Source organism: Zeugodacus cucurbitae, chromosome 6 (genome assembly GCF_028554725.1).
Source record: "Zeugodacus cucurbitae isolate PBARC_wt_2022May chromosome 6, idZeuCucr1.2, whole genome shotgun sequence".
In the NCBI taxonomy this organism is placed as follows: Eukaryota; Metazoa; Arthropoda; class Insecta; order Diptera; family Tephritidae; genus Zeugodacus; species Zeugodacus cucurbitae.
This window is the reverse complement of record NC_071671.1, coordinates 46,341,776-46,363,232: the sequence shown is the minus strand read 5'-3', so window position 1 is coordinate 46,363,232 and position 21,457 is coordinate 46,341,776. Positions and strand designations below refer to the sequence as shown.

Sequence of the window (21,457 nt, the reverse complement as noted above, 5' to 3'; positions counted from 1 at the left end):
AAATGGAAGGTAAAAATAAAAATGAAAGCAAAGAAAAAGCGGCGAAAGAAAGCCGATTAGCATACGATGCAGGCACAAAACCAGCCAACCATAGTGTCGTACAGTGCCAAGATCATGGCCAAAAGAATAACAAGGCAAAGCACAAAAAAGAAAAAAAACAAATCACAAACGAACTATCGAACGCAACGGCGAGAGCCGAGAACAGTTTGGAAGCACAGAACTAGTAAGTGGGAACATTTGTTGTTGGAAATTACACAACGCTCAACGTTTAAGCGAAATAACCTTCTTCACTGGGCTCATAACTTCGTGAAGTAGAAAGAACTTAAGAACAGTTGAGTTACATGCACTTTCCAACCGCGATTACCTGTTCGAATCCACGGTAAGGGTATTTGGAATGAAGAGAGTGTGTGAATGGGTAGCTTTGTTCCAAGCGGTTGTCTACTGTTCAGCATACTAGTAAGTTGTCGTTCGTACCTCTGTGTTAACACAATATATGAGTTATGAAATATGCATATCGGTGTCTTTATTTTGTTATCCCTTTCTGAATATACCCTGCAGAGAAGAGCTGAAAAAGGTATGCTATTTATAAGTCAGAACTAGCAAAAGACGTTTATGGATTCGTGAAGTGGTTGACGATACTAGCTGGGTTTCCGGTATATCAGTAAAAAAAGGGTCTATGGCGGAGGATAGTAGTTCTTATATCACCATGCTTCTTCTTATAGTGTTACTTAACATGTTTGGAACTAAAATATGATTCTTCGCTCAGTCTAGATTGTCAACTACCGAGGCATAAGCCTCCTTAACATCGCTTATAAGGTTCTATCGAGCGTACTGTGTGAAAGACTTGAGCCCACCGCAACTGATTGGACCTTATCAGTGTGGCTTTAGACCTGGAAAATCAACAACTGACCAGATATTTACCATGCGCCAATCTTGGAGAAGACCCTTGAAAAGAGGATCGACACACACCATTTCTTTGCCGATTTTAAAGCTGCTTTCGACAACACGAAAAGGAGCTGCCTTTATGCCGCAATGTCTGAATTATCCATCCCGCTGGTATCCCCGCAAAACTAATTCGGCTGTGTAAGCTGACGTTGAGCAACACCAAAAGCTCCGTCAGGAAGGCCCTCTCCGAGCCGTTCGATACCAAACGAGGTTTCAGAGAAGGCTCAGAGGTTTCAGGAAGAAGAAGACTCGCTATCTAGCGACTTCTTTAATCTGATACTGGAAAAAATAGTACGAGCCGCAGAGCTAAACAGAGAAGATACAATCTTCTATAAGAATGTACAGCTACTGGCGTACGCCGATGATAGTTCTGCTTTTTCCCGCCTGGATCACTCTTGCCAACAGGTGATACTTTGGAATGAGTAGGCAATTGAAAAGGTAAGTCCTCTCTCGACGAACTTTTGTTACTAAACTCTTCAAGTCCCTTATCATTCCCGTCCTATTTTATGGTGCAGAAGCGTGGACGATGTCAACATGTCATGTTGCCTTAGACATTGGCAACGGCGAATACCGCAGACGATGGAACAATGGGCTGTACGATTTATACGACGACATTGACATAGTCCAGCCAACAAAAAGACAGCGGCTATACTGGCTGGGCCATGTTGTTCGAATGGACGAAAATGCTCCAGCTCTGAAAGTGTTCGATGGTGGAAGACGAGGAAGAGGGAGACCTCCACTCCGACTTGGTGTTACCAATTGGCGCCAAACTGCCAAAAGGAGAGATGCGTGGCTCGCTCTTGTATACTCGGCTATAACCGCGTAAGCGGTGTCTACGCCAGTCGAGAAGAAGAAGAAGATCCCCGCTTAAGTGCCCCCTCGTTTATGTGCCTTTCCCGCTTAAATGCCTGTAATATTTAAGCCACAAATACAAAATTGTTTGCAATTTTCCTCTCTTAAGTGCCTTTTATATGTTTTACTTTGAATGCGCTGAGTATTGTCAAAATGTTTTTTTGTTTTTTTTTTTTCATATTTATTGTTGTTATTAAGTATTTTTGTTATTAATAAGAAATAAATGTGACTCTCATTCTAAGAGAAAAAATAATGGATCGAAGTATTTGAGAAAAAGTTTGGTAAGTATCTTGAGGCACTTAGCGAGATTAATTTAAGTGCCTTTCCCGCTTAAGTGTCTCAAAAATCTACGCATTCTTCAAAGCGTCGCTTCATCTAAAGGGCAATATTCCACGAAGGACTACAATAACGAACAACAAAATAATCAGACCATTAAAAAGTATACATAGTAACATCTATGTATGTATTCCTTTATTTCTTAAAATATATAATAAATGCAATAAGTTGTCACATTTTGTGGCATGAATCTTAAGTTTTATTCAAGATTTATTTCTTTCTACTCCCAGCGCTATTTCTTTTTACTTAATAACCTTAAGCGACTTGCCGACATCGATGAAAGCGGCCACGGCATGATCGATATCGTCCGTAGTATGCGCTGCTGAGATTTGTACACGAATGCGAGCCTTACCTTTGGGAACCACTGGAAAACTGAAGCCAATGACATAAATGCCACGCGCTGTGTGAGAGAAATTTTAAAAATATTACTGTATTAATATCTCGATAAAGAGCGTAATAACAATTCTACTTACAAAGCATTTGATCGGCGAAAATGGAGGCAAGACGCGCATCACCCAACATCACCGGACAAATTGGATGATTCTCACCGGCAATGATAAAGCCCGCCTTAGTCATGGCATCGCGAAAACGTTTCGTATTGCTTTGCACGCGCTGCGACAACTGATCGGAATGCATTAGCATGTCCATAACTTTAATGCCCGTCGCTACCACTGGTGGTGGTAGAGAATTCGAGAAGAGATAGGGACGCGACTTTTGACGCAGTAAAGTTATCAGCTCTTTCGGACCAGTTGTGTAGCCGCCAGCAGCGCCACCAAGTGCTTTACCCAAGGTGGAATTGATAATATCAACGCGGCCCAAGAGATCGTAGTATTCCTCGGTACCACGTCCAGTGGCGCCAAAGAAACCTGTCGCATGACATTCATCCATAAAGACCAAAGCATCATATTTGGCTGCGAGATCAACGATCTTCGGCAAAGGTGCGATATTACCATCCATTGAGAAGACGCCATCGGTAACAATCAGCTTTAGACGTGCCGTTGATGATTGCAATTGTTTTTCGAGATCTATTATTGAAGGAGTAGAATAACGTTCAAAAAGAAAAGGCTTATTACATGTAGAGGACATGGGGTGTTTAGGACTCACCACTCATATCACGATGCTTATAGCGCTGCTTCTGCGCCTTACATAGACGTATGCCATCAATAATGGATGCGTGATTCAGTTCGTCGGAGAAGACCGCATCGTCTGGTGTGAGAATCGCTTCGAAAATGCCGGCATTTGCATCAAAGCAAGAAGCATACAAAATGGCGTCCTCACGCCCATGAAACTGTGCAATTTTCTTTTCCAGATCCTTGTGTATCGATTGTGTGCCGCAAATGAAACGCACCGAGCTAAGGCCGGCTCCATATTTATCCAGTAGTTCTTTGCTGTAGTTAACCACCTCGGGGTTGTTCTGAAAGTGATGTGAAAAGGTAATTGTTAGAGTAAAGGAGTAGTTGAAAATCAAGCATTTGTATGGTACTGGGGAGGAGTTTAAACTTATAAAGAGTTACTTAATGAATAAGGGAAAATGAGTGTCCATTTTCCCTCAAAGTGGTCTGCGAGTGATATGAATCCAGGAACCGCTCTTAACCACTTCTAATTGCCTGGGGGCTGTCTTCGAGATTCTCTTACATGTTAGAAAACCACTATCTTAATGTTTGCCTGCATCTTTCATGCTTTTCGTCCACAGCGGTTTGCTGAAAACTCAATAAAGGACGAACTCAAGAAGTCTGAGTCAAGACCAATGGTAATAGTTGTGAATAGAACAACCATGGTCCACATACTACCAAGTCTTATTCAAATTTTCACAAATAACAAAATCTACATAAACTTTACATACCGACAAACCCAGATAATTATTAGCGCAAAAATTCAAGATCCGCTTCTGTGTGCCCTCCACAGTGATCTCGGTGCTCTGTGACGAGGTGATAACACGTTCCATCTTATAGGTGCCGGCATCCTTGATGCCTGTGATTTGTGTGCTCAGTATATCGCGAAACTGAGTCAACGCTGGACGTGCGGCCGAGGCTTGAGCGTTGGACAAGGCGAAGAGTCGTTGACTCTGGCGTAGTACGCTATCAGCGCCTGCAAATTATACGAAATGCATATTAGTGAGAGAAGAAAAATAATAAAAATGCGGGAAATTGTAGAATATTTTGTGCAGACGCTTTGCAAAATTATTTCTCCCAGACAGTAGTGCTTCTTCGCTTACAGATGTTGTTTATTAAAATTCATTTATTCTTCGGTCTTCATCGCTCGGCAGCCATATAAATAGAATTGGAAGCGGCACGTGTATTTATGAGCGGGAGCGTGTGTATTCTGACTATTTGTGCTTATGTCAGTATATAATAAACATTTTCATTAGGGTGGGTCTGTTTTTTGCGGGAAAAAATATATTCATATTCTCTGGATTATTTTGAATTAAGAATTGTGTGTGAATTAAATCAGTTTAATAAAATAATTGTAATATTCATGATAGTTTGTATATTTATATACAAATAGCTCTTGTGAGTGAGACTTATTTAAACAATTAGAAATGTCATAAAATATAATTAAATATACGGAGTAAACAATCTTGGTCCAAAATTATATATTGTTCTTTTTAAATTTTTTTTAATTTAGAATTTTTTTTTATTAAAATCTTCGTTTCTGTCACAAAAATCCGCTATTAGTGATCATAAGTATCGGTATCCGTAACGATCATGTCTATAGATCTCTTTAAACGATCCGATTTATCACCGTCAACGAAAAAACCAACTTTTCGGGATCTTCCCTCTCATTTGAAAATAAAAATTGGTACGATGCGAAATCTTAGCTGTATTTTATATCATTTTCGGATCACCCGACTAATGCACCGAGATAAAATGCTATTTTTGCAATGTTCTTGACAGTTCATTGATATTTATTTGTTATTCAGACGTTTTGGGTTTTATAAAAATTAGAAAAATTCGCATATACTATTTACATATATACAAAATATATAACTAGTTGAGGATATAGTAGAAAATTAGATCACTATATTTATTATCTTATTTCTCAGTGCGCATATTTTTACGCAGAATATTCACACTTTTTTCCTTTTCTAAAAACATATATTACTTTCAAAATCGATCACATAACATATGCAAAACAAACACACACCTCTTAGCAGCGCGTATTTTGAGAAAATCGGCATTTTCTTGCCAAGCCAATAATGTTTTATAATATTATGGAAATTCTTTTCTTTCCAAATTTCGTTCTTTGCTACGCGACACACCCTCGATTGCTTTCGCTTCTGAACTGAATCGTTGTCAAAACGCCAATTCCATAGCGACCGGCGGCGTCGTCAATTATTGCCCATGGTGTGGGCAATAAACTGCAGCAAGATACTAACATACTTATGAAAGTATACAGGAGGAGCAAACACAATAACAGCTGATTGCTTTATTTATACAAAGAATATAATATAATATCGTCTACATATGTATGTATATGAGTCTTATTTTTACCCATCAGCAAAATCAAAATGCAAAAAATCATAAGTAAATGAATAATATAAATATATGTAATTACATACATTAATGAGGATCGTAAAAAAATTATATTCCCATAATGTTTAGGAGTTAGTACAAATTTAGCAAGAAATTGTCCAAACCCCCCAAATATAATAAGCTGGTGGAGGTGACTTTTTCGACTTTCGAGGCGGGTAAAAACGTAAAATATTAGAGATGAGTTGTTGGTGTAAACGATTTTCGTCTATGATAGACCTTAGATTGAACCGAAGTGAACAAAACTTTAATACTTCCACTTTCAGTATTATCAAACTGCATTTGTCTCTTCTAGTTTACATCTAATTAGTGTGACCTTCTATGTACCTCTGATATTAGTTTTTCACAAAGTTTTTAGCGGGAAAGGAATATCACTTTCAAATCATCATAAGATTACAAAACACAGTTTAAACTTGCATTATTTCAAGAATGAGACCAGGATATTCAATTTGAAAGTTCTGTTTTGACTATGATCTTCTCCAATAAGTATAAGAATATGAAAATAAACTAATATGTATGTACTACATATAATAACGCCAATTTATTTGTAATATTCGGTTTATTTCTTGTATTGTGTCTACCCGGTTCGTGCAACCATCGGAATTAATTTACAAACAAAAGTCAGCTCCAATTGAATGTCAGTCTTATGTTATGTCTTCGTATGTATTTACGAACATATGCTATGGTTATATGTGCATTCGAAGTTGTTACTTTAATAAATTAGTAAGAAGCCATATGATACTATTGCACATGCGAGTATACTAATTGTTGAGGAAGATTGTGCGAAACTCAGGGAATGATATATACATATATAGGTACAAACATACGTACGAATATATACATAAATATTTCCAAACTGCCTATATATATATCTATCTGAATACATATATATATAATATGCATTGTACATACTTACAAAAGGATAGATCCTTTAGAGTACAAAGGTTATATTATAAGTTCGAGTTAGGGAAATTTTCCTCGATCCTCTTGAGTGTAGCTTATCAAAGATTATTTACCTACATCCTCCCAAAGTAGCAAATACTTTGCAGAATAATGCCAGAAACTCATAAATACTTCCAGTGCATACAACATCCACGAGGACCCAATTTTATTGGAGACATTCATTTTTCGAACTGTAGACTTATTTTAGTTGACAGGTGATATCAATATCGATCGATGAAGTATTTGGAATGTTAGTTCTGGAATGATTTCAGTAAATATATCTCCTTTCAACAGTGATCAAAAACTCTATTACAATTGGTCAATTGGAGCACAAAATAGAATGCTGGATTCCTCCAAAGAAAAGTACGTACTCCGAAGTATTGGTCACAAGGGGCTGTTGGGGTTTTAGGAAAATAACTGAACGATAGACTGAACATACTCTACAATGATGTTAACATTGTTCAACGAATATATGTATGAATATACTACCTTCGCTGTCCTTGACAGTTACCGTTGGATGCCGAGTCCCTAGTTTCGAAACTGTAACATTGAACTACCTTGCAGCCGAATTATTCTGAGTTGAAAATATCATCGGTGAAGGAGCTGACTCTACGAGATAGTTAGTTCGTATTGTTTATGTACGAGGGCTGCTATATATATTTCTGGCCTAATAATGAAAATAGGAATATTTATCAACGAAAATGGTTTTATTGTTTTTCAAAATATTCTCCATCAAGATTTATACACTTTTGCATGCGCTCAAACCAATTTTCGAAGCACTTTTTTGAGCCTTTTTTTTTTGAGCGATTGTCAAATTGTGCAGGATCCAACGAGAACAAACCTTTTTTACGGTCATGAGTTCATGCAATATCGAATGTATGCTGGTGGGAGAAATGCATAGGCATGCCTCTATCTGAAGGTATGTTACATGACGGTCTTGCAATATCAGTTCAAGTACGACATCGATGTTTTCTGGCACAACTGCTGTTTTTGGACGACCTTCACGGAATTCGTCTTTGAGCGAGCGTCGGCCACGATTGAATTCGTTGTACCAGTTTTTCACAATGCTATAGGATGGTGCTTCATAGCCATACAAAGATTTTAGTCCATCGATGCACTCTTGTTGCGATAACCCACGTCGAAAGTTGTGAAAAATGTTTGAAAACGAAAATGTTCACGAGTTAATTCCATTTTTTGGCCGAAATGAATTTCTTAATTCCCTGTAAATAAAACAATTCACGATTAAATGACAAAACGTTCTGAGTGATGTTATGCTAAAAAATGTCAAACCTTCCAATGGAAATGTCAGATTGCACCTGGCAATACTTAGTGTTGCCTAGGCCAGAAATATATATAGCAGCCCTCGTAACAATTTATGATCAAAAGATTAATATTAAACAAAAGCTTCATATCAACCTTAAATTTAGAGGTGGATGAGAACTGAAAGTACCTTCTGTATTACGTATATTATAAATAATATACACATCATAAGTAGAGGATTTTATCAAAAACGGAGAAGAATGCTGACCAACTAATTTGGATACTATATGAATGTACCCAATAACAATTCCCTTAATATCATAGTACTCAAAGTTAAGACTACAAATTATTCAATAATTGCAAATGCAACAACGGTTAATGACGCGGAATCCAACGATAAAAAACTTGATCTCTCAACTTAAGCTTCCATTTAACGCATTATCACCTTCATGCCATTAAACAAAACCAGCAATTTGTCCGCGTAGCCATTAGTAACAGTAATGTGTTGCATTCTATGCGACTAGTTAGTCAAAAGAGAAATACAAAAATAAAATCAGAATTAATTCTTCGTTGAGTGAACGATAAGAAATCGTAACGCCATTTAAATAATTACAGTCATCATTAAAGCAAACTGTTACAACCTGTCTGCATTTGCATTTAGTCGAGGCGACAAAGCATTTAACAAGCGAACACTTGTGGCACCGTAGTAAAGTTGTTTGACGCTGTGATGACAGGTTTCTTGCGTCGGCGCAGCGCTATTGAACTGAGAGTGGGCGTGCGGTGGCAGCTGCGGTCGAATGCACTCGCATAAATACGGTTTTATTACCGTTACAAAAAGGCGTCAAGCAAATTCTTTAACAATTTTGTGTAATACGCGAGAATACAAATTGAGCTAAAAGTATTTCAAACTTTATTTATGCCTTTTTAAATTGAGGCTTTTAGAAATATTAATTTTTTGAATATATAATTTGTGTACGAAATATAAGAAAACAGAGCATGATTTGGGAGAAACAAATTCTACTACATACCAGAAATGTATCAAAAATTACTATAATGTATTCAGAGACATTTCAGATTTTATAGTATACATATATTGAGGACCAACCCAAAAATATGTACATATCCTTTCCTTATATCATAGTTTGATTTTTAATCAGGTGTCCTGATAGTTTCATATATTGATCATCAATAAATCCAAGACAAAATCGTTAACTACCCTTCGACAAATTATTATTTTATTATTTTTAAATTTTAAATAGATTTTTTCAACCAGCTTGATTCCAAAAATCAGTTGAGGTTCGGATTTTCTATCCAATCTTCCTTCTACTTCTTCTACTCACTACTTCTAAATCTATTACATATATTGCTGATATTATTTTAGAGATTTTAGAGCCATATGCCTTATTAGATTGTTCTCAAAGCCCCAAAAAATGCCTTAAGACGTTAATTCACTGTTTCAAACTGATCAGTTAAGATCGTAATTTGTCAGATCTGCAATTAAAAATAAAAACCCGATTATCATTTCTCTGTAGTGTTCGAATTTTAGCATAACATTAGTTCTATAGTATTTTGGAAGAAGAATTGATCAACAATATCATCAGTCTGAAATGCCGCTGTCATTGGAGCACAGTGAGGAGATTCACAATCCCTAAAGATGAAGATTGACATCTTAAAGCAGTCACTGATTTGAATATATGCTTTGGTTCAGGGCCGAAATCGGTAACAGGTAGGTGTTTGAAGCATGAGCTGTTGTCCTCTAAAGGAAATCCATCAATAATAGATTAGATTGGATTTCTAATTATCGAAAACCTTTAAGGCAATCGATGTATTTTATAGCAGATCTATCAACAAATAGGCAAACCACTGGAAAAATAAATCTCGGCACTTTTTTATTACTTTTAACGACAGCATTTAACTTCATTGCTCCAAGAACGTTCTTGAACAACAAGAAATTATATCAAGACACTCTGTCGAATCAGGAGGTATTACAACCATGAATTTGTGGAGAATCAAATTTTGTGCATTAGTTCAAGAAATCGATCACTCAGTTTAAGAAATACAACCTACTAGACTATGAACAAACAAGAATCGGATCTCAACAGTAGTGTGAAAAGAATTTACGTACCAATACATTAGATAGGAATCATTATGGTATTCATTGACCACGCAAGGCCAATAGATCAGGAAGTATAACGAAATAAACTTTAATATCTGAATATCCAATTAGAAGTCATTTACGAAAACATAACATGTGTTGCTACACCATTTTTATTGCTTTGCACTCTTTTAATTTGCAAATTTAAATATTAATTGTTGTTCAGGTTGTTTGATTGGCGGTGCGTCGCGCCGCAGGCGTATTTGGTTTGTGGGCGTTGCTGTCTAGCTGGGAACATTTGTACCAGGCATAAATATACTATACATATACATACTCATACGGGTATATATACATAACTTATAATATTATTATTTCAATTGCAGTAACTTTGAATAGCAACCTACCTTGAATTGTGACAAATAGATTTATGGACGTGTAAAACTGTGAAATAATTCGAATTAGAGTTGTAATTGTCAGTGAATTAATTAAATGCTGCGTATTACGAGCATTAATGTCAGCTTAAATGAAGTTCATTGCAAAAATATAAATTGTTGTATTTTACAGTGTTGGTTTAAATAATAAGATCAATGTAGAGGAAATGTATTAATAATATATCGACAGTTTAGATTTCACCGTGGATTACAGAGTAAAGTCAGGCCCTCTTTATATAATATTAAGAAAACGGAGCCTTAAGAGCGGTAAAGGTTCGATCGGTTTTGACTTCGATGATCGGTCTTGAATTCATTATTCATAACGTAGTATCGTCGTTCTGAGTACGAAAAATGTATACGTAAAGTCTGATGATTTTACCGGTTAGTTTGAAAAAAAAAAATAACACGACAATTGTTTTTCGTTTACAATTTCGAAATTCGAGTGGAGATCCATTAACTGCACCTTGGCTCTTTTGGCATACCTATGATTGTGTTCTGATTTAGTGCCTACCCAGAACTTCAGCACATGTGAAAAGAATTAATGATGACTTAAAAGAGAAAGACCTTTCAAACATATTATAGTTCACCGATGGAAAGTGACTCTAAGATAACGACATGGCGTTATAAAGTGCTAATACCAATCCTAATATCAAGCGCTGTACCAATATCAATACTTGATCGAGATTTCTGATATTTCATTAAAAGTTGTGACCGGCGCATGAGCTAAGGTAGCCAACAGATTCTGGAGATTCCATTTCTTTCGAACGTTTAAAGAGAGTTGGGTGGAACGAAAAGGTGTTTTTCGATTGTTTTTGGATATCCGAAGTTTTTGATTTGGACAGTTTAAAGGTGTTTGATTCCTAAAAATTGGATTACAGATATGGAGGTTACAGAAAACGGAGATCAGATTAAACACTATCTAACTAGTGATGAGCGATATTTCACTATCTGTGATTTTTTTCACTGTGAGTGAAAAATCTCATATAGTAACTGCGAAAAATTTTTGCAAATAGCGGAGAGTAGCAACAGCTATTCGAAGCAATAACTGCGCAGTAGCAATAGCAGTTCAGTGATCACAGTAGCAATTTTAGTTGCGATTTCGATAATTTGGGTACGATGATTACAAAAGCAAGTAAATTTTGGATATTGTTAAAATTAGTAAATATGAAAATGTAAAAAAATAAAACAAAAACGTGGAATACAAATTCTCTTAAATTCGTTTTTTTATTGCGATCGCAATGGCAATATAAAATCACAGTGATTTAAAAATAGCAATATCGCTCATCATTAATGAGAACTCTACAGTTCTAGGATCTAACACTTCCACTAGAACGATGCTTGCCAAGTTTGTTTGACTAAAGCGAGGAGGGTAATCGTTTGGGTTAAATATTATTAAAGGGAGGAATATGTTTAGTTGCTATTTCGAATATAATATTTTGTTATTTTGAAGAGAAATTTATGTATGTATATATTATAAATTGAAATCAATGATATTGGTATTTTCGCACTATACAATTATTTTCTCTTCATAAAATATTCATGAACGAAAATTAAACAAAATTTTCGTGTATTTACTGCAAATTGAAGTGAAATTTATTTTATATTGATAAATGAAAAATAAGAGAAAAAACTCAAAAAACTTTTTATTTTGCGAAATTCCATGAAGTCAAACACGTTCAATCAGTTGCAATTCAACATGAATATCAAAACATAATTGAAGGAGCAAGTCGTCACGCCACCACCCATATTTCCCCGCCACCCAAACAACCATCGCACTGCAACAATTTCATTGCGAATCCATGTGCAAATTGATTTTATCTTCTTCAATTTTATCAACTCGCTGGCAATTATTACTTTTTAATTATTTTTATTAAACTCTCCGTTTCTCTTGTTTCTTGTTACGTCTTCAATTGCTGCGTTCAAATTCAACGAAATCGAAAGAAATCATGCAATGGCATAATCAACTTGGCTACTTTATGACGCAGTCAAGCTACTTACTCCACTCCTGGTTGACATTTATGGTTGTTATTCTCGCTGTGTTGCTTTTGTTATTGCTAAGGCGTTTGGAGATCTCTCCACTGACAACTACACGAAATTGATGCGGAGAAAAGTAAAGATACTGCGCGCTTTGGAGAAGTTTGATGAGCCGGGTTTGGGTTCGTTGCCTGTATCACTAGCTGTCTAGCTGTCTTAGACTACAAGCAACTAGTAGCTAGTATTTATATGTATGTATATTTGTCTGAGTGTCTAAGTGACTGACTACTAACTGACGACAATGACAGCGACCGCCAGCACGTTGACTCTGCAGCTCAGTTAGCCCACATGCTGTGCACGCATGCGTACTCTGGCGGGAAAACAGGATCGACAACCGTTGGAGTTGTTGTTGTTGTCCATCATACAAGTGAAATACAATCGTCCAAATGCCAAGGCGTATTTTTGAGTTAATTAGTGGTAATAGAAAAATGCTTTCGGTGTGAAGTATGTACTAGGTAGGTGCTTGATAATTACTTCAATATGTAAGAAAGTGTAAAAGTATTTGAGGAAGTTAGACAAATGTGAAGACAAATAACGCAAACAAAAATCAAACAAAATCGACTAAAATACTGTTACAATGCTTCACACTTTTGTTCTCGTTCTGAGAGCATTGACAGTTTCTGAGTGTAAAAGAGAGGTTTAATAGAAAGCGTTGGAGTTAGGAATGATAAATAAGGAGGTTGTGTTAATTTAATCCCTATACTACCGATCCTGAAATGCATTTGACAGAAAAATACATGAACTTGTGACGTCACAACGAAAAATGGGTGTGACAGGTCGTTCTATTTAAGACGTTAAATTTCGCAGTCTGGCATGTCTTGGTTATATGAAATTGGGTTAGTCTCTTTTATTGTCTGTTCATAATTTGTTTTGTACTGTCTAAATTTTTTAAATCTTAATAAGATGATGAAGGTATCGGTCAACCTAGAATAGACCATTGAAGTAATCGATTACAGTTGGATCTTCTTAGTCATATACCAATTAAAATCTGGTAAAAAAATAGTTCTAGCCACATATCTAGAGGTGATTCAAAGTTTGTCTTAGTTAGAATCTAAAATCGAAACACCATTTTGTAATTAAAAAATTAGCAAAGGTTTGATACATATATACTACGTTAATGCCGATTACTGTCTTGATTGAAATTTCGAATTGAGCTAAACAATTAATCACTAACTTCGAAAAGGCAGTACTGAATTCCCTGGTATAAAGTCAGACTGGGTTTTAGGTCGAGTAATTAGCTGGCGAGGTGTTTTGGTCTCTGAGGCCTTGAGATAATTTTGATTCAGAATCTGATGTATTCAAAAACACAAGAAGATTAGCGAAACTCTTTTTTGGCTTAATAAAAAAAATTATGGATAATGATTAAGAACATATTGTATTTATTCTCGGGTGAGTAAAGTTTCGAATTTTTGGACGAAAATTGAATATGTATGCGCACGCATTTTTGACAATAAGTCAATAGAAGGTCGTTTGTATGGTATCTACCTATTACATCTACATGTGTTGTTTCATGTAAAAATTCTTTCATTCACAGACTCACTGCGATCATGTCATTTAGTTTTCTCATTGTTCTGAGAGGTTGACTATGAAGACTCAAAGAAAGCTTGGACTTCCTTTTTTCTCACGCCTTTTAGTGGCATCACTTTGATAAGTTCAAAGTCCAACTATTTTACCGTTCTGTTGAAACATTGCTCTAACAATCATTTAATCCATCAGTGATTAAAGATACTCTTGGAAACAAGAATCTATTACCTTTTATACAGACCCTTACATTCATTTCTTACCTATCTATTATCGTTTTAGTTATTCAGTCATATAGAATATATAAATATGTAGAACCGTCGGCGCTTTAACGCCTAAATGAGTACAACTTGTTGCTATTTCGCTTATTTGTATTATTTTTTTTGCCTCGGATTTCTTATTACTGGGTAATTATTTTGATATTTCAAGAAATTCTAGATATTCAGTTTGAATTGTAAGACGTTAAATACTAAATGACTGTCACAAGTACTCACACATATTCGTATATATATATACTAGTATAATTATATATATGTACGCATCATTCGTCGGCATCGGTGCTTAGTTAACGCCATGTGCGTATTTATTTACGTTCATATATGGCAGACGTAATGTCATGTAACTGTCATTCCAGTAAGAGAAGATGATAAATGTCCAATGCGTATATGCGTTGTGTAAGGTAGTGCTGAAAAGTATTGGATATTTCAGTTATTTAAGAGGCGCCGATTTAAGAAAAGCAATATTTATTTTGTTTATTCACATTTGGAATGAGTAATAGTGATCCATATGATGAATAGTATTTAAATGCCGTTATCAAAAGTTTATGTTTTAAATAAAAATATATTTTTTGGGTAAAATTCGATTTTATTATTCAAAATAGTTCGGAGCCTTGGCTATTACTTTTTGTCACTAAATTTCTTTACAGTAACCATGCTCTTGGTGTCTGAGAACAGGACAACTGGATCCAGCGTTGGAGAATAAGGGAAACAGTTTGAAGCTCCATTCGGTCATCGTTTTCATATATTTGATAATTGAATAGTCGCAACTGCTCTCAAGTTTTAGGTAAAAAGACAATGTTTCATTATTTTATTCACAAATTGAAGTCTAATCTTCTTTTATTTTGGGCCATAACATTTAAAATCTCTTCCCCCGTCACGTCTATATCTCTATGGATATTCAAGAGAGCCATTCCGTTCAGGCGTGCTTCTCCAGTTTTATTTCTTAAATATGCTTTAAGCCTGTGAAGTGGGTGATTGTTGCTCCAATCTTTAAAAAACGATGCACTGTTTTGAAAATTTTTGCATCGCAACAATTCAACGCGTCTAAAAAAGTTTTGGATCTCTTTGTTTGATTTAACCAGTTCCTGAAAATATATTCAAAATTTTAGTTAGAAAATATAATCTGAAGAAAAGATTTTTAACCTTTTCCACATTCTAAATTCGGCAACGAAATCATCGGGATCTTCTACATCAGTGGTTAAGTTAAGACACTCAAGGATTTTTTTGCAAATAGCATAATTTTCTTAAATTTAAATTTATTTCACAACAGTTTGCTCATGGAACGAAAACTGAAAGTCATAATAAATGAGTTTTTATTTTTCCGGTATTATGATTAACAATAAACTCAACAACAATAAACTAAATAAAAAAAATAATAGAAAAATTATTGGTGACTTTTCAGTTCAGAACTAATTTTCAAAAGAAGTCTATTTTCGACTCACAATTCCCCTTAAATCTAAAAAATCCAGTTCAGTTTGTTTGGTGTGTTCGCCACTGTTTTGTACCCTTTCTTGTCTTGTTATTAACGTTTTTATGAATTGTTCCACAAGTATTTTAATATTATTTATAACACTATGTATTTCTGTAGAATTGTAAATTATTAGCTGTCTCATAAATTATTTTTCTACATTAATTTACTCGTACCTTATTTTGTCAAACATCTTATCTTTCATTCGCTGAATATCATGAATATTATATATATTTATATTAGAAATTTTATTAATATTACAAATTCCTTTATTGAGTATAGTATAGATATAATAAATAAATTGAAGTAATGACAAAATTATTTAAAATTTAAAAAAATTATATCATATTGCAGAGTGTGTCCATATGATAAGGCCCCGGCGAGATTCGAACTCACGATCTCCTGTTTACTAGACAGGCGCTTTAACCAACTAAGCCACGGCGCCACGTTATTCATCCGGTGCTAAACTAGTTTGTTATAGCTGGCATTGTATACGCTATTCACTGCTATGTTTAGCATTGCGCTGTTAACGACATGTCAAAAACAGTGAGAGTAACAGAGAAATGTGTAAACCGAAATTGCAAATGTGTACAGTTACAGCCTGAAAGTATGCAGTGAATTTGAGAACAGTTGTCGTAATTAAATATATTTGTGTGCTAGCAAAATTTCAAATATTCGTAAGTTGTTCGTTTGATTCATATTTATTATTATTTAGTAATTAAAAAAAAAATATTATATTTTTTTTGAGAACCCTAGAAAGTTACTATTTTTAAAAAACCACCGAACCAGAATGTTTTTGTGTCTTTACTATACTAGTCTTGATATTCAATTAAAAGGAGCATTTTTTAAACTATTTTTTTTTTAAATACTTACTGTAAAACCCATATTTAGTTTTTATAGAGATATTTAATTTTTTGAAAGTAAATATTAATTTATTAAAATGTAAATTTTCTTCTTAAGATTTCTTAAAAATTTTTAATTTTCTTCATCTCACTTTATCTAATTTTTCAAAATTTATCTAATTTTGGAATTCTAATTTTTAAGGGAGGAAGAAAAATTAAAAGTGTGAAGAAGCTTTGAAATACTGCAATCACTTTTTAAGATTTTTTCAACATTTTGCTTCTTACAAAAGTGTAGTAAAAAAATAACGGGAATCTTCGTTTTCTGAAAAAATATTTACTTGTTCGTTAACGTTAATGTTGTCGGCTGTAAAATAGCTCCCCAAAGCACGCATAAATGTCCAATCCGATTTCCGATCTTTACTTGAAAGGTTCTCTTTATTTTTGATTGTAGGATACAGTACTTGTACTATACGGGTTTGGTCCAATGCTGAAAGATTTGTACAAAATAGTAATTATAAGGATAATGCGAAGTTGATCCGAATAGGTCGAACGAAATTTATACGATAAAAAAAAATTAGTAGGATAGGGCGGAGGCAGAGGGCTGGACCAATTTTTGTGCTTCAATTGATCCACTTCGTAATGACTAATTTTGTTTATTTGAGGTTCTTCAAACTAAAATCTTCACTTATACATCCATCGGTTGGTATATCTTCTTTATAGTTGAAGATAGGTTTTGTCGACTAAGAAAAATACTTAACGGGAATCTCGTTTAGAAATAGATTGCTTCAAGACTATTATTTTCGCATAATATACTTTCTGAAGGCTAATCCAATAGGAATGGTGAAAGCCAATTAACTGGGCCATTTCATGAGATAATACGTTCACCAAACTTAATTTTCAATAAATCGATTGTGACATTCGTTGTGTGGCTTGTGACGCCGTCCTGTTGGAACCACATATTTGGATATAACATCCAATTCGGGCTAAAAAAATGAGTATACCATATATTGGACGTAGGAGTCGTCTGACTCCGAATTTCGGAATAAATTTTAATAAATGCGATTTGGTGGATCGTATATTTTTCCAAGATGAAATGGCAAACCTTACTGAAGAGAAATATCAAAAGAGCGGAAAAAATGGCGTCGTTTGCTGTCCCTATCCCTATCGGTCTACTTTTGTAGCGTCCCTATTGAAAAACCCTCTATAAATTGGATCAAAGATTGATCTCAAAGATACACATTAACTGAGGTAATCCCTGACGTGATGAGTAAAAATATTAAATGTGAAATTAAAAAAAATACTTTTTTGACCTCAAAAGTCTGTCTAATATTTCGTAAATTTAGGTTTGGTAGTTTTCGGATTTTCGAACCCGAAATGGGACCATTCACTAAGGAATCTCTATAATTTTTAATTGTAAAAGGTTGGTTTCTTTATAGATACCGGGGGAGAATAATTTCTGACTCTCACTTTGACTTTGCTTTTAATATTTAGGTATCTATGTATTCTAGGAGAGTAAAAGTGATCAAATCAATATTTCTTTTTGGGAGTATTTGGGTGTTTTATGTTAAGCCATTACTAGAAATCCATATTTATATACATATGTATTTCAATTACTGAATGAAGAATACCATTGACATAGTAAATATAATTAGAATCTAATGTAATAAATTATCTAGACGTTAATGTCAATAAAAAAAATTCGACTAATATAGAGATTAGAACCAATTAAAAAGTGATTTGATCCCACATATAGTATTTGCACCAACAAACATTCAATGGAAATCTCCACTAGTTAGTTGAATAATAAGGAATTGAGTAGTGCTAGTTGAATTTAGCCGCAATTTCAGTTTTGTTTAAGCACTTTGGATTATCTAAGCAGAATTTAGTCAACGCTAGTTACAGCCAAATGTTTGAATTGTGCAGACGCTTAACATTCGTTTTAATCTATTTTGCCAGCGTGCAACTGCAAATAGTTCGAAATGTTAGTTCACAATTATTTTCCTTATACATTAATTGAAAGTTGGTGAAATTATTTTTTTTTCTTAATAAAATATTTAAGGAAAAAATCGTGAAGTTACTCGATATCAATTGTGAGTCTGTGCAACCCACAGCGGTGAATTTTACCGTTTGCACTTTGAAGCAAATGCCACGCGACATGGCTGAAGTTACCGTGCACGGCGTACTTTATATAAAGCCGGTGAATAATGCGACCGTAAGTCTTACAAAACATTTGTTTTTGTCATCAATTTCATGTGCGTCTTAAAAGCTTATAGCGCTACTGGTGAAACGCGGCTACGAGGATCGCGCACCCATTGTGGATTACAAGATCGATGCATGTGCCTTCTTTCGTAATAAACGTCGAAATTTTCTAGCGAATTTCGCCTATAAAGCTATGGGTTTGGATAAGTATAGCAATATGAATCATACCTGCCCATATGATGTGAGTCTCGGATTCTATATATTTAATATCCACAAGCTATAACAGCTAATCTCGATTTTGATGAAATTTGACAGCTTAAAATTATTTAATTTATTATTGGTCTTAAATATTGATTTACTAGATATAATATACATTTTTTAATTCGACTAGAAAAGTCATAATGAGTTGATTTCGTTGAATGAAAAGTATAGCAACAGCACCCTTTGAGATCGATTTTAGCTGTTATAACTTCTGAATACATATTATATAACTATATATTTAATTTGTTAAACTACATTTGTTTTTGCTTCCAGCACGATATGCTACTCGATCGCTATGCCTTCAATGGCCCAGCTCTTGGTAAAGTAATCCCATTTGGCAATGGCGAATTCACTTTCACCACAAAATGGTCTGCTTATAATGTACTGAGGGCTGTTATTAAAATACGATTTAATGTTTTTGATAGATAAGTGAGTAAACTGGTGCAATTAACTTGTTGTAATAGATAAAATTAATAATAAAACAAAATTCTGAAGATAATTATCAAATTGAATTGTGTTGTTGACTTGTACTGTCGTGTCTAAATTACAAATATTATACACAAATGGGTCATATGAAGTCAGATTATGAGAACCCAAAAATAAATACACATAATTACGAAAGCTTTATAATACTCATCCACCTGAACCCTTCATAAAACCAGACATTTTCAGTTTTACAGCTGAAAATAAAATAGTTGAAGTAAAAAATGCCACCAAAGATCCTATAGAACGATGGTTTCGGCTTTTATCTGAAATTTTTTGTTAGAAACACCGCAATTATATTGATTAAATAAATATAAAAGTCAAATTATTATAATTTGTAGTGCGCTATCTACTAGGGATATTAATTTTTATTAATTATTTATTTTTCATACAGTTGAAAGTGTACATCAACTATAATATCTACATCGCTATAGGTAGCCCAGTAGGTGGTTAAGGTGAAATGGCCGAATGGTAAAGGCAACAATTTACCCATGGCCCAGCCGTCGAAAGGATATTTATGCAATAATAAGTCATGCTGGAAAACAGAATGAAGAATTTTTCAATGTGAAACAATACATTCAGCGTTGATTTCATACATACATCATAGGGACATGTGTGATTCATGTTGCTCCATTGCTCCAAGCCCATAAATTGGTATATCAAATTGGCCATGAAATTCCGATGTTTATTACGCTGAAACGCACAGCAGTCAATGGAAAAATCAAACAAAGGTTTGCCGGCTATGACGCCACGTTTGCGCATTACACCACGCACCTTCCGATTTTTTACGACGAGTGTCAAAGTGAGAGGATTTAGTAGCTATATCTTATTTAAATGCATTCGTACATACCGTTGCATTATAGATGGGTTTACGTAGTAGCATAATTTCGACAGTTACTTCGTTGATTCCGCGACGCAAAGCCTTGAATTTACACTGCGATACATTGACATATTTGTGGACGGATTTGCAGCGCAAATTCGTAAGTTTCATCAGCTTTTCCTGCAACGATAATCGTAAGTATTTTTATTTACACAAAAATGAATTTAACAAACATTAGCAGCCAGTTTCGCTTGCATAATGAGCAAAGCAAATAAAATTAATAAAACATTTAGTGTTATATTTTTACGACCGTAATTTGGAAAATAACACTTTTTGTCTGCGCACATTTTAGCTAGAATTCGACTAAATTTTCGAAATTGTTTAGACACGGTTAAATAATGCGCTCATACCATATATATATAGACAATGTCGGTAACTATTTTTGAATCAATTATTTTGCACGAAATTTAAGCAATTACTTTTTATATTAATGATAATTATAACTATTACTCCAATTATATATGTACTACACATTGCAACACAAAAAATTAACTCGAATATTTTTGGGTACAACAAAGTCCTGTTATGTTATGCGGTCATAAAGCCGATGGCATTCAACTGTGGGGTACGACCTGTGCTTAATGAAAATATCCATAAAAAAACGTTATTCAAATAGAGATTCAAATTCCTGCATTTTAAAAATGCTATGGATAAAAGAAATACTTTTTTGTTTCATAAAAAATTCAGAGAATCGCGCTGATACAACGGAACCTTCGGATGAGTGTGAAAGTGAAAGAGAATACTTGTTTGATATTTGGAACCAGAATAAACATTTGGTCCACCAAAAGGTGAAATGTAAGCTGTCAAATTTATCTACAATCACAGGGAAGGAAGGTTGTAGAGAAAGTGTATCTCGGCTGTTACCCCTACCAATCAAAAGCCAATAGAGTTTGGGTTGACATGAATACTGTGTTTCTAGAGTTGTATAAATAGGCTTATTAATATTTATACATTGTGGCCACTTCAGTGCCGAGTAAACGACCGTTTTCTAAACCCAGGGCAACTATCACGCAGAAGTAAAATCGAAAAGATATGACAGTGAAAAAACTTTCCATGTCGTTGTTTTGAAATTCTGTTATTTATTGAGAAAAACAGACATA

At 34.5% G+C, this 21,457-nt stretch overlaps 2 protein-coding genes and 1 non-coding gene across 3 annotated transcripts; 1 reads left to right on the top strand and 2 right to left on the bottom strand.

Annotated features, from left to right (window-relative positions):
- Positions 1-2,229: 2,229 nt before the first annotated feature.
- LOC105209882 (2-amino-3-ketobutyrate coenzyme A ligase, mitochondrial) lies at positions 2,230-5,445 on the bottom strand. The gene is made up of 5 exons (XM_011180532.3): positions 5,278-5,445; positions 3,977-4,221; positions 3,238-3,547; positions 2,607-3,158; positions 2,230-2,533 (listed from the first exon to the last, which is right to left on the bottom strand). The coding sequence occupies exons 1-5, from the start codon at positions 5,309-5,311 to the stop codon at positions 2,376-2,378; spliced, it is 1,299 nt and encodes a 432-aa protein (XP_011178834.1). The 5' UTR covers positions 5,312-5,445; the 3' UTR covers positions 2,230-2,375.
- A 10,618-nt stretch (positions 5,446-16,063) lies between these two features.
- Trnat-agu (transfer RNA threonine (anticodon AGU)) lies at positions 16,064-16,137 on the bottom strand. Its single transcript has one exon. It is a non-coding gene; the product is annotated as a tRNA-Thr (tRNA).
- A 2,552-nt stretch (positions 16,138-18,689) lies between these two features.
- LOC105209922 (uncharacterized) lies at positions 18,690-19,931 on the top strand. Its single transcript, XM_029038819.2, has 4 exons — positions 18,690-18,746; positions 18,801-18,974; positions 19,268-19,375; positions 19,872-19,931. The coding sequence occupies exons 1-4, from the start codon at positions 18,690-18,692 to the stop codon at positions 19,929-19,931; spliced, it is 399 nt and encodes a 132-aa protein (XP_028894652.2).
- Positions 19,932-21,457: the final 1,526 nt, after the last annotated feature.